Source organism: Condylura cristata, unplaced genomic scaffold (assembly GCF_000260355.1).
Source record: "Condylura cristata isolate star-nosed mole 26May11 unplaced genomic scaffold, ConCri1.0 scaffold00011, whole genome shotgun sequence".
Lineage (NCBI taxonomy): Eukaryota > Metazoa > Chordata > Mammalia > Eulipotyphla > Talpidae > Condylura > Condylura cristata.
In genome coordinates this window covers 35335256-35348585 of record NW_004567112.1, presented here as the reverse complement: position 1 = coordinate 35348585, position 13330 = coordinate 35335256, and the positions used below count along the sequence as shown (strand labels likewise).

At 40.1% G+C, this 13330-nt stretch overlaps 1 protein-coding gene across 1 annotated transcript; it reads left to right on the top strand.

The window, feature by feature from the left end:
* The first annotated feature begins 571 nt into the window (after positions 1 to 571).
* Positions 572 to 12670, top strand: VDAC2 (voltage-dependent anion channel 2). Its single transcript, XM_004680743.2, has 10 exons — positions 572 to 651; positions 854 to 908; positions 2296 to 2364; positions 3083 to 3132; positions 7342 to 7494; positions 7585 to 7637; positions 8085 to 8312; positions 8869 to 9019; positions 10841 to 10898; positions 12104 to 12670. The coding sequence occupies exons 2-10, from the start codon at positions 878 to 880 to the stop codon at positions 12193 to 12195; spliced, it is 885 nt and encodes a 294-aa protein (XP_004680800.1). The 5' UTR covers positions 572 to 651; positions 854 to 877; the 3' UTR covers positions 12196 to 12670.
* Positions 12671 to 13330: the final 660 nt, after the last annotated feature.

The following is a 13330-nucleotide window of genomic DNA, read 5'->3' as shown; positions in this document are numbered from 1 at the left end:
GGGACAAAGTCTTACAGACGTGCAGGAAACATTTGCTGAGGGTAAAACTCATCTGACTCCTTCCAGAAGCCCCACAGAAGATTTGTTGCAAAGATGTGCGAAGCACATTTGCGAGACAGAGTCGCAAAGATGTACGTGACCCACAGGGTGAGCCGCCGCGCCCAGCGGCGCCCAGACCCGAACGCGCACGCGCCTGACGCCCCGCCCCGCCCGTGACGAGTGCGCGCGCGGCCTCCGACCCATCCCCCTCCCGCGCGGTCCCCTCCTCACAGCCTCCGCCGTTCCCCGCCCCCTCGTCTTCTGGGCTGTCCTCATCGCTGCCTGATCGGAAGTTCGGCAACTTCTGCCTTTCTGGTCCTCGCCGACAGGCCGAGGCAGCCCACCCTGGAAAATAGGGAGCCTTTTGCCCACGTGGCCGTTCCGGAGCAGGTTAGAGTGGACAGCGGGCAACGCTGCGGAGGCAGGCGCGGCGGGCAGCCCCAGGGGCATTGGCGGGGTCCTGATGGGGGGAGGACAGGGTTGCGGCGGGCGGAACGGTGTCTCCTTCACTTCGCCCTCCAGCCGCGGTAGCTGCAGCCGGACCTCGAGCTAGCCGACCGGCCTCAGCTACGAGCGGAACGGCGGCAGCCGCCACCCTCAGGAGACCATCAGGTACAGCCCCGTCCGCCCCACTCCACCCTGAGGGCTTAGGTCCCACGCCTAAGCTGGAGGCCTGAACCGGACTCGGGGTCGGCCCTGGCTCCCTAAGATGGCCGCGCGGCCCCTGGGCCCCTAGCCCCTCTGTCTGAGATACTCTCTGCTCCGTCGACCCAGTTCTTGCCCTCGCTGACCGCACTTTTTGTCCCTCTCGCAGATCACCTCTTCCCGCGGCCTCGGTATGGCGTCCTACGGATCAGGCTGCGCGCGGCGTAAGTATAGCGGGGATCTCTGCGGGACTCGGCGACCGTGTTGGGGGAGTCGAGTCCTGCCCACCCGAAAACCGCAGTCTCCTCTTAGCCCTCGGTTTTCCCCACGGGCCTTGGATCGTCGCCCCTTTCAGGAGCCACTGCACTCAGACTTTGCGGAGGAGGGGCTGGGCTGCTGGATTTCGGATAGGGGATAGACTGGGGGTGGGGGGGGGACAGGAGTGGGTCGGTAGTGTCGTTCACCTAAAGCTTTTGGACATGCTATTTACGAACTAAGAAGCAAAAGTTAATAATTCCGGGATGCGGTCTTTGGAGGGTTGTGTCAGTCAGTTTCCTAGAGGAAGTAGTAAACCCCCCTTGTGAGAACGCAAGGTCATTACATGTGCTCCTAAGGGCGTGGACTCGCTTTGTAGAATGAATGAGCTGGTGTAACCTGCTCGAGATTGCTTGCTTTAAGCATATAGCATTGGCGGATGACTTGACTGCCATTAATATGTTTAAAGTGCCATCTTATATTTAGTTAATGTGGACACTTAAGTGAAGCATAGATGATTGTACTTTGAGTTCTAATATTTACCTTCCCAGAGTCTCTTCCCACTCCTTAATGTTGGTTTTCATCCCAGTGAGATAGTGTGGGATAAATGGGGGGGGGGGAGTCAGAGTATCATCTCTAAGTTTTCACTTTTATCATTTGGTTGAATTAGCTCAGTATAGTGAATTTTGGCAGCTCTATATGTATGTATGTATATGGTATGTGTGTGTGTTTTGGTTTTTTTTTTTAAGTCTGGTGCTAGGAGGTGAGGCTTGTAGGTGCTGTGTAAATCTGGGTATAGAAAGTTTTTTTTTTTTTTTTTTTTTTACTTCGGAGTGTATTTTCAAAATTGTGTAGCCAGGTTACTGGGGTTATCCATTAGAATAAGCCTTTGTTGGTAATAACTTTAATGGGTATTGTAATTCCTTGGTGGTATCAAAAATGCATTTCCAGTAGGTTGAACAGCTTGATAATAAAGATCAGCATGGGGTTCATAGTCTGGTTCTTGTGTGTGTGTTTTTTTTTTTAGCATTATTTATTTATTTATGCATATAAATGTTGGAGTGTAGGCCATTGGTGGGGGAAGGTGGATGAGAGGATTCACCAGAGACAGTGGAGAGCAGGTGGAACTACTGAGAACAGGTGGATCTACTGAAATACACTGCTGAGGGGAGCAGCTGGTGAGACAGAAGTCTGTGCCATGTGGGTGAGCTCCCAGGCCAGGGATACAGTGGCTGCCTATTGCTTCAGAGTGCTGAAAAGTAACCCTTTGCACCACCAGGAAGGCCCCATGGTCTGGTTCTTGTACAGAAAGTGAGACAACAGTAATATTAACGCTGGAATATTTCTTCCCACCAGCAATGTGTATTCCTCCATCATATGCTGACCTTGGCAAAGCTGCCAGAGATATTTTCAACAAAGGATTTGGTAAGAAGTAAAAAAAAAATTAGATCCGAAGTGAAAATGTGCATTTGGATTAAATATGTATTTGGGAAATTAATACTTTTTTTATATTGTAACTATCTCGCTACATTAATTATTGTTACATGCATTTCAGATAAAATTTCTATTAAAATAGTTCTTTAAATTCTCAGAAAAGGAAAAACTTTTATTTTCCTTCAGATGTACTTTTGGCCTTGATTGACTAGAATTAAGATGTACTACTACTGTTTTGCTTTTGTGGTGGTGATTCTAAAGGTTATGAACCTTTTCAGGTGAATTTGGGTTTTCTTTTTGAATATTTTTTGCCATTTTGTTCCTCATCCCCATTTTTGCTTGTTTTCTCAGCTTAGATTATTAATTCTACGAGGAAGTACCCCTTTGGGATAAATGTTTTATTAAAACATAGATATTCTGAGATTTAAGTTCCGTTGACTTTCTGATCTGATACTTAGTTTTAAAATGGAAAGCATTTTTTAGGAGGTGCCAGTTGTACACCACACTAGCCATGCTTCATAGAGATGTTCTGTCTTTTAAGTGTTGATTTACATAGAATAATTAAAATTCTTTTCATTTAAGTGTCATATATTGGTACATAATTTATATTCCTGAGTATGTGCGAGCTTCCTGCTTCTAATGTATGACAACTATTGGTGCTCATCTTTTATACAAAACAATAATTTTGTTTTTTGCTCTCTACTTGAAGGTTTTGGGTTGGTGAAACTGGATGTGAAAACAAAGTCATGCAGTGGTGTGGTGAGTGTTAGACAACACAGGTTCTGATGTTCCTTTATATAGTTTCTGATCTATCAGTAGTCATTACAAAATGATGCTTATTTTAAAGTAGAGGCAAAAGTTAAGTATATGTAAGGAATTTGTGTAATAATATATTTTGGTTTTGAATATAATTTCTTACTTTCATGCTTTTCATCATATCACTTTACATGCCCTAAGAACTCAGAAAAGACACTATTCATGTGGGTCTCTGTTTCCTCAATAAGATCACCAGCTTGAAGGCAGAGTATCTATTACAGTTTTATTGCAATTCTTTCATTTAATGTCTGTTAAAATCATTGAGAGTTCTGGTCATAAAAGTTTTCAATAACTCTTAATCTGAGTGTAGTGATCATTTATACAGTGTTCACGTAGTGGTCTTCCTTGAGGGTATTGTGTGAATTTAGAGTGCCTGATTTTTATTTTTATTTTCATTTTTAAATAAGGAATTTAGATAATTTATTTTTAAAAAGGAATTTAGATAACTTAATTATTCTTTTTTCCTAACAAACTTCCTCAAGGGAGTAAAGTAAAATTTAGGTTTGTGTAATTTTTTTTTTTTTTCTGTTTTAGGGATTGGTATAGTGTGTGTATAGGACATTATTGGTTATTTTGATATATACTTGCTTGTAGTTGTTAACTACCTTATTGCACATAAGTGGTATTTATTAAAATTAATCATGTTGCAGTTTCTTAATGCCTAGACTTAAATTTCTGGTCACATCTGTCATTTGGCTTCTTTGGTCTGAAAAGAAGGCTGAATATTCAGTATGGTTTAATTACTTCCTAGCTCAAGATGTCAGATCACAGAGCAGTGACTTAGTGTTTATTTTTTTTCTTTTAAGATTTATTTATTTATGCATACAGAACTGGGGTACAGGCCAGAAGTGCAGGAGCAGTGAGAGGATTTACCAGAGGCAGAGCTGTGAGCAGAACAGGCAGATTGACAAAGTATACTGCTCAGGGGAGCAGTGGGTGGTGGGTCAAGAGAGGTCTGCCATGCCATGTGGATTCCCCTCCCTGGCCAGGGAATCCAAATCATGAAGAGGCTGCAGGCAAGCTTCATGGTGTTGCACTTTAACCTGTTGCGCCACTAGGAAGGGCCCGACTTAGTGTTTGTTTCTGTAGTCTCGCTCTTAACCTGTTGAGACCCCCAAACACTTGGTGTGTATTCATTGAAATACAAAAAAAAAGATCTTTAATAAAAGAAGTCAATTTTTTTTTTAAAGATTTATTTATTTATTCATATAGAACTGGGGTAAAGGCCAGAGATGCGAGGGTGAGAGGATTCACCAGAGACAGATTGGGGAGCAGAACAGGCAGATCAACGAAGTACACTTCTGAGGAGAGCAGCTGGCAGACCAGAAGTCTGCCGCACCATGTGGATCTCCTCCGGGGCAGGCGGGAATCGAACTCATACGGAAGTGGCTTTAGCTTCTCAGTGCTGTGCTTTAACCCGCTGCGCCACCAGGGAGGGCCAGAAGTCAGTTTTTGTTTAAAAGTTTACTTGCAGGTTGGAGAGACAAATTTTAAACAGACAAGTATATCAGGTACTAGTTTGATAAATCAAGATCTTTGTTAGCAAGTAAATACTTGCGGAAAAGTTTTATGAAATTAGGTTTAAAGTCATGAAAGATGTGTAAGAGCTGGATTAGAGTAGATGAAGTATGTCCTTGTTTTCATTTTATGCGTTGTATTTTTTAAGCAAATAGTCCCAAATAGTCTCAGTAATGCCTGCTTTTGTTTTCTTATCTGAACTTCAGAAATGTCCAAAGCACCCCAGAATGTAGAAGTCTGATTGTCTGGTGGTGGAGTGAAGAGTATAAGCTCTGCCAGTGTTATCATCTGACCCTGTTTTGTTCCCATTATGTGGTCTTGGCTTTGTATCTTGAGGATTCCTTGGCATGTATATAGGTTTGCTATTAATCTCTGTGGTAGTGATGATGATGATGATGGATGACAGTGGGTAGGGTCTCAAACATCATTAATCAGTGTCTGTCAAGATTAAAAATAGCTATTCATACATTTTCACTCCCAAATGTTTGCTAGAAGATGCTCCATATATGTTGTGCAGAGCATGTGAAAACATGTAGACCATTTTAGTCCTACAGAAGTAGGTTTTGTTGTTTTGGTTGAGGAAATTGAGACCCCCCAAAAGAAGTTGTCTTCAGTGTTGTTCATTTAGTGAAACAGCTAGAAATGAATGCCAGGACTCCTTATTATATCCAATGTTCTTTCCTAACATAATCCAGTGTGATTTAGTATAGGCATTAAGTGCCAAGCTTGACTTGAAATTCCTGTTAAAGATATCTCTTATTTCAGAACATTGTGTATAAGACGTAAGTATTTAATTTTGCTTCACTACAAAGCAGTAGTTACACAAAAATTCTTTTTTCTCAGTGAAGGATCTTGGCCTTTTCTCCTATTAACAGAATTTTGGATATTTCCTTGCTCTTCTAGCTATCATACTTTGAGGTTGGAGTCCTCTGCTAGTTCCTGTCAGCTGTCTTTAGACTACTTTCCAGTGCCCAGTGTATATAACCATGATTGGAAGACAACTTGTGGACCAGAACTTCTGAGGGCATTTTAATTTATATTGGAAGATTTCAGTAGTTTGCCTGCATACTGACCTTTTCTCAGTGATAATTAGATTTTTGGGTTATCTGTAGCCAATTTTAAGTTTCAGAAATCTTCTTTATATTATGTCTTCCTTTTCAGTTAGTTTGCAATTAGGGATTGGCAAGTTACTTTTATTTGCTACAAATACATGATTATATCATACATTTCATGTTGACCTCTTTGTTTATATTTTCTTCTCCACTAATGTTATCTGTTGTATACATTACAGTTTCTGGTATGCCAATATAAGCCAGTTGTAGAGCAAATCTGCAATTTCCTCCTCCTTCTATTTGAATGTTTGTTTGTTCATGCATACAAGAACTGGTGTGTACAGGCCAGTGGTGCAGGGGGTGAGGGAATCCACCAGAGACAGTGGGGAACAGAACAGGCAGATTGACTGAAATACACTATTGAGAGGAGCAGTGGGCAAGACAGAGGTCTGCTGTGCCATGTGGGCTACTTCCCTTGCCCCAGGGATCAAACATGGGCTTCATTGGCTGTGGACAGCCTCATAGTGCTGTGCTTTTAACCCCTTGTGCCACCAGGGAGGGACCTCTTTTTTTATTTTTTAAAGATTTATTTATTTATTGATGCATACATAGCTAGGGTACTGTCCTGAGGTGACGGGGCAATGAGAGGATTCACCAGAGACACTTGGGAGCAGAATAGGGAGAATATTGAAGTACACTGCTGAGGGGAGCAGTGGGCGTGTCAGGAGAGGTCTGCCACGCCATGTGGGTCACCTCCAGGGCAGGAGATTGAACGCGCCCAGTTTTTAATTGAGTGTGTTGAATGTGGTTGGAAATGCATGAAACCTGGTAAAGACACTCAGAAACCACAGTGTTGGGATTACCAAGAATTTAAAAAATATATGTATGTATTTATGCATACAAGAACGGGGGTACGTGTCAGAGGTTAAAGGAGTGAGAGGATTCACCAGAGATGGAGTGGGGAGCAGAACAGGGGGATGTACTGCAATATACTGCTGAGGGGAGCAGCAGGTGAGACAGGAGAGGTCTGCTGTGCCATGTGAGTCATCTCCCTGGCTGGAGATTGAACTCATTCTTCAGTAGCTGCGGATAGCCTCACAGTGTTGTGCTTTTTTATAAACATCTTTTGTTCTCCACATAGAGACCTACAGTGGGGTGCTGTTGCTTTGAACATTTTCAGAATATCAGTATTTTATTCAACATTTGGTAGATTGAGTGCAATTGGCAAAACATCTGTCTGTCTCCCCACTTCCACCCACCCTCCTTCCCACTGAGTCACCAGTTCACCTTGGCATTTTCCTTAAGAGGGGTACAGTTTATTGTTCACTTGAGAATTAGATACAGGTTAACTTATCATGATTGATTAGAAATGTTAGCTGTAATAAAAGGTGGTGAGCTGTAACTCATAATAGGCTGACATGTCACTCTTCTAAATAATTAGTAGCAGAGGGTAAGAGGATTCAGGAGCTTAAAATTATACAGTGTTAGAGTGGGGGTTTTGGTTAATGTCTTGTGTAAATTAAACAGTGGATTTCTTCTAGGTTTACAAGAAAATTCATAAAGGTCTTTATTGTCTTATTAGGAATTTTCAACATCTGGTTCATCTAATACAGATACTGGTAAAGTTACTGGGACCTTGGAGACCAAATATAAATGGTGTGAGTATGGTCTGACTTTCACAGAAAAATGGAACACTGATAACACTCTGGGAACAGAAATTGCTATTGAAGACCAGGTAACCTTTAGAAAATGTGCTTTTTTTAATTTTATTTTTGTATTTTGAAAAGACTGTACAGTTGAAAATAAACTCTTTCTTTCAAACTAGATTTGTCAAGGTTTGAAACTGACATTTGATACCACTTTTTCACCAAACACAGGGTAAGCATGGACATTTTTATCTTTTAAATTAAAAGTATTCCTCTTCTGTATATTTAGGAAAAATGCACATTTACTGTTTGATAGCACACTCGGCTGCCTTGGTGAATTTCTGTTCTGCCTTGGAACACTGCCATTGGCTTACTTTCAAATATTTGCCTCTTTATTGTGGCACTGACTTTGGTAATTAGCATGTTTCCGAGCGACCTGTGAGTGGTTGCCAGTTCTTTGAGCAGTCTTCCTAAGGTGGTGGCAGTCTAATTACCCCATTTGCCCCTGTGTGCTCAATTGGAGTTAATTTTTTTCTTTATCCTTTTATGATTATTCTGCTACTTGTTTTACTCTCTAATTACATTGCAGTTTACTTTGTGCCTTTTCTGAGTAAGTAATGGATATGTTACAGATCTTTCTTATCGGCATTGTTTTTAAGTAAGTTTTTTCCTTTTCCAGAAAGAAAAGTGGTAAAATCAAGTCTTCTTACAAGAGGGAGTGTATAAACCTTGGTTGTGATGTTGACTTTGATTTTGCTGGACCTGCAATCCATGGCTCAGCTGTCTTTGGTTATGAGGGCTGGCTTGCTGGGTACCAGATGACCTTTGACAGTGCCAAATCAAAGCTGACAAGGAATAACTTTGCAGTGGGCTACAGGACTGGGGACTTTCAGCTACACACTAATGTGTAAGTACTTTTTAAAAATCTAGGTACAATCTAAAGGATTTCTTTACATGAAAATACCACTATCCCTGGGCATTTCTAGGGTACCCCTTTATAAAGTATACAGTAAAAAAATATTTGACTGACTTCTGATGAAGAGAGAGGTAAATGTTCATTTTCATATGAGACTTGCTGTGCTTTGGTTTTTCAGAAAACACTAAACATTCATTTCACTTAATTGTGACATTTGAGAGACTGTGATACGATCTTTACCTCATCAACATATAGATGTATGGAAAAGACTTGAGAGAATGTTTCTCTCTTATAAAAACAATGCTTTGGTAAATAACAGAAGTACAAAGAAGAAAGCCAAGATTTCCCATAATTCCATCATCTAGATATATAATCTTTTTAATGTTTTGGTGTTTTGCCTTTTTATAGTTGTATATATTTCAATATTTTAGTGGACACTAGAGATCTATGAGAGCACTATTATTTAAATGTAGTAATACAATGTTAGCCTAGTGCTGTAGACAGTATATTGTCTGTGCTAGAGATACTAATTTAAAATATCTTATAGCAACGATGGGACAGAATTTGGAGGATCAATTTATCAGAAAGTATGTGAAGATCTTGACACTTCAGTAAACCTTGCTTGGACATCAGGTACCAACTGCACTCGCTTTGGTATTGCAGCTAAATATCAGCTGGATCCCACTGCTTCTATTTCGGTGAGCACTACTGTGGGCTTAGAATGGGGTTTTTGGTTGTAAGAAATTGTCTTTGAATCTGTTCAGTTGTGTTGTAAATTTGAACTGTGTATTTATAGAATCTGTAGTTTTCATTAGATCCTGAGGCCTGGCCTTAGGAGTTCTTTAAGCTCAAAGGAATTACTGTTGATGATAATTCTGAGCTCCATGCCTGTCAAAACCCAGGGAAAATAGTATTTTGGGCCCTGGGTAGTTCTCACCCATGTTGGGGGAGGGACAGGTAACAGTAACTCACTTGTTACTTTGATTTTGTCTTTTATGGTTCACAAAGTATTTTCAGATTTGAGCTGAGTGGTCACTGGTACAACTATCATTTTGTAGACCAAAGCTTAGATAGGGAAAGGTTTTAAGAGTATTGCTGGGTGGAGGGAAGGAGAGGTAGAGCCAGTATTGGACCACATGTCTTGATGTCCCTCCTGTTTAGGGTGACCAGCTCCTTCTGATTTATCTGGGACTATCCCAGCTTTAGCACTAAAAGTCCTGCATCTTTAAGACTTTCCTCCTATATGGGGTTAGCTGGGTGGAATGACCACCATAGTCCTTTCTGCTCTTTCTTTATTTAATCATACTGGGAATGGGGTAGGAGGGAGTGAAGAATCTGAGGGTGCGGAGGGGTTGGCTCTAATTTCAGGCAGATCAGCAGCTGTTCTTGTGTGATCTGTATAGGTCAGGAACTGCCTGTACTGTATGTACTAGGAATGAAAGCAAAACCTTCCTTGAGAGTTGTTTCTGTTACATAATCTACATTCCAGAGGACGATGTGTTTTGATAGTTTAGACAGTTAAGTTTTAGTTCCATTCTTTTATCTTAGTGTAGTTATAATCAGAATGAGAAGTACCCAGAATGGTTTTCTCAGACAGCAATTCATTTATTTTTTGCTTCCTTGTTTCTGACTGCACAATTCCAATAAAAACCTCAAGATTTACACAGCACACTTCTCTGGTGTAGTTATACTGCTGCTCTCTACAAATGTGTATTTATGGCACCACTCCAGATTAAATGCTGGTATAAGATACAACTCTCTTATCTAAAAAGGAAGCAAGTTTTGACTTAATGTGTCACTGCATGACTCAGAGTTAGTTGGAACGATAGCTAGCATTTCCCACCTAAGTAGTCTTTCTGTTGTCCCAGTCAAGCATCATCATGAATGCCCCATCACACTTGCATGGTAGGAACCAGTCTCCCAGTTGTCTGAGGTACTTAATTTGTTAGGACAAGATGGTCTCTTGTGGGGCTTTTCTTTCTTAGACCAGTCAAGGTCATTGGTGGGTGAATATAGGTACTATTTATGTGGGTTATCATGTGGGTGAATATAGGTACTATTTATGTGGGTTATCATGTCTTAAGTTGGGCCTTACAGAAGAGTATATAGACATCCAGTCATTTCCAGATCTGTTTTGATCCCAGGGATTATCTTTTTACTGTAGTAACGTTGAAGAGCAGAGTTGCCTGGCAGGGCTCCCTAGGTCCTGGAGATGTGCTTTCCAGTGTTCATTCCAGTTGTGCTTTCCAGTATTCATTCCAGTCTTGACTGGACTAAATCCTTTAATAGAATTATGCAAGGAGAGCAAGAAGTGGAAGTGATGCCCCACTGGAACTTTTCAAGTGCATACTGGCTTCAAATTGGCAAGACCAGGTGCATTAATGAGACAATGATCATCTGAGGGTAAAGGATTTTTAGTCAATTTGATCTTCAAAGAAAATGTTTGCCATTTGAAAGTTTTAATATTCATGGTTTTGAAGATTTTTTTCCTTATATTTGCTTTTGTATTTTTATTATAGGCAAAAGTCAACAACTCTAGTTTAATTGGAGTGGGCTACACTCAGACTCTGAGGCCTGGTGAGTATTCTTGATGAAGTAGGTTTGCTTTAGTAGTGTCTTAAAAATTATTTTCATTTCCCAGCTTCTTAATAAGCAAACCTTTCAAGCATACAGAAGAATTGATAGATTACAGTGCACATGTTTATTTTTTGCCATATTTTTAAATTTAAATTCATTGTTTTGCTGGGCTGTTTGGAAATATTGTTAAACTTTTCTAAATGGAGAACATTTTCCCTATCTCATATATAATCACAGTGTTGCTACTGCATCTAAGAAAGTTAACATATTTAATACTCTTATCTAATACTGATTCATTTCTGTTCACTTTCCTTACTCATACCTGAAATGTAGTAATTTTAATTTCTTGTGTTCACTCACTGCTTTTGTTCAGTCTGTAGTCTCATTTGCATAGTGTTTTGAACCTTGTATTTTTGCAGCTCAAACCTCTGCGTGAACTATCTGAGGAACCTTGTTAGAATGCAGGTTCAGTAGTTTCAGGGTGCACACTCTTCTAACAAGTTTCCTGTTGATGCCAGTGTTGCTAGTTCTTGAATTACCATTTATTTGAATAGCGAGGCTCTAAAGCACTTGGAATTTCCCCCCAAATATAGATTTTCACCCATTTTTACTCTGTTAAAATCTAAAAAAAACAATAGTACTATAACCCCTTCTCATGAACCCTTACCCACTTTCATCGATCAGACTTTTTCCACATTTGTTTCCATTCTATATATTTAATTCTGTTTTCTTTTTTCTTACAACTTTGAGTTTTTTAAATGGGTATTTTACAGACTTGTAGATATATCAGACATAGTGTGCATAACCTAAAGAATGAATATTTTCCTTCATAACTACAATATTATCACAACTAAGAAAATTAAAGACTATTAATAACCTAATATGCGGACTTTTCATATTTCCCCACTTGTCCCCATGTCTTTATTGTAGTTTTTCCTTTCTAGAAAATAATTTTCTTTCTGTTTTCTTTTCTTCTGGATAGTATATTGAACATTGTATTTTGTAGAACACTTTGAACTTTAGCATTTTTATGCTCTGTGACTTAATGTCTTATTCAGGATCCCTCCAACTGAATTGTCTCAAGTACTCACAAGCGCCCTCTGGTGGCTGACATTGCAGAAGTGACTGATTCTGGGATGGTTTTTATAAAGACTGTAGACTTCCTAAGTGTTGGAGGCACATCATGGCTGTCTTTTTGTTTACAGGTGTGAAGCTTACATTGTCTGCTCTGGTAGATGGAAAGAGCATTAATGCTGGTGGCCACAAACTTGGCCTTGCCCTGGAGTTGGAGGCTTAATCCAGCTGAAAGAAATCTCTGACGTTGGATATCAGAAGATTTGGCCTTAACATATTTCCAGTGTGACCAGCAGGCTCTCTCCCCTCTCCCTCCCCTTGAAGGTGATCAAAAACCAGATGATCTACAAACAAGAGCTGTATTTTAAATATTTAGACAGTTACTTGTTAGCTGGTTTCTAGTTGGATTGGTTATCTAGTTACCAATACTGCAGATGAGCAGTCACCTATACATTATTTAAATGTATTTAACTGTTAAATGCGCTACCCACCAATAATGAAATAGACCTTTATGAAAACTGCAGTCGTGTGCATGTTTGTTTTTATGTTCCTTTTAACATTGAATATTGCCATTGAATAAGATGGATCAGTGGATGTTATGAGGTCTAAAAATTTTTTTGTTAAATCCAGCCATCTAATTAGGATTACTTTTGGTATCTCCAAACGTTACAAATTATGAATAAAATAAGTATATATTATTAATGACTCCAAGTATTTGCAAAATTAAAAATTTGCTAGCTAGGGTCACATCCCTTATAACCAGCTAATACTCTGTTTTTGTGATGAGCATTGTGCTCTTTATCTAAATCTGTGCCAGAGTCCTCTCTGTTCTTAAGAGTAACCCCATGACCTTTACAGAAATACAGTAAGAGGATTTATGCTTTTACAGCTTCAGTTTATCCAAAACTACATTGTTACCCCAGGAAGGGTCAGAGATTAAGTGATGGAGAAAGGGAAGTGAAGGGATAGTGCTGAAAGGTAGTATCCTTGTGAACTATTACTGTGGAAAATGAACTAGGCTCTGGTTAGGTGGGAAGGGGCTGTGTGTAGGGAAGTTGAGTAGGGTGTAGTTTCATTAACCAGAGGAACTGAGAGGGTGTATATGGATTTAGTGAGAGATTGCTATACCTTTCTGGGCAGACACTGACTAAACAACTTGCATCCAAGTTTTAAGCCACAGGCAACTCCTTCAGGCTGTGTGGCTATTGGCCTTCATCTGGACTAGAATTGAATAGAAGTCGATAGGTGATTTCTGGTTGGAAAAGTAGTAAAAGGAAAGAATGTTTTTTGATCAGGGAAAGGTGAGTGCATAGTTCGAAGGATGTGACCAAGAAGAGAAGGGTAGATTTGTAGTGCTG

Coding starts and splice junctions, on each gene's coding strand:
- VDAC2 (XM_004680743.2), top strand. CDS start 878: ATGGCGTCCTACGGATCAGGCTGCGCGCGGC. Junction 909..2,295: donor CGGATCAGGCTGCGCGCGGC/GTAAGTATAGCG, acceptor TCTTCCCACCAG/CAATGTGTATTCCTCCATCA. Junction 9,020..10,840: donor ATCCCACTGCTTCTATTTCG/GTGAGCACTACT, acceptor TTTTTATTATAG/GCAAAAGTCAACAACTCTAG.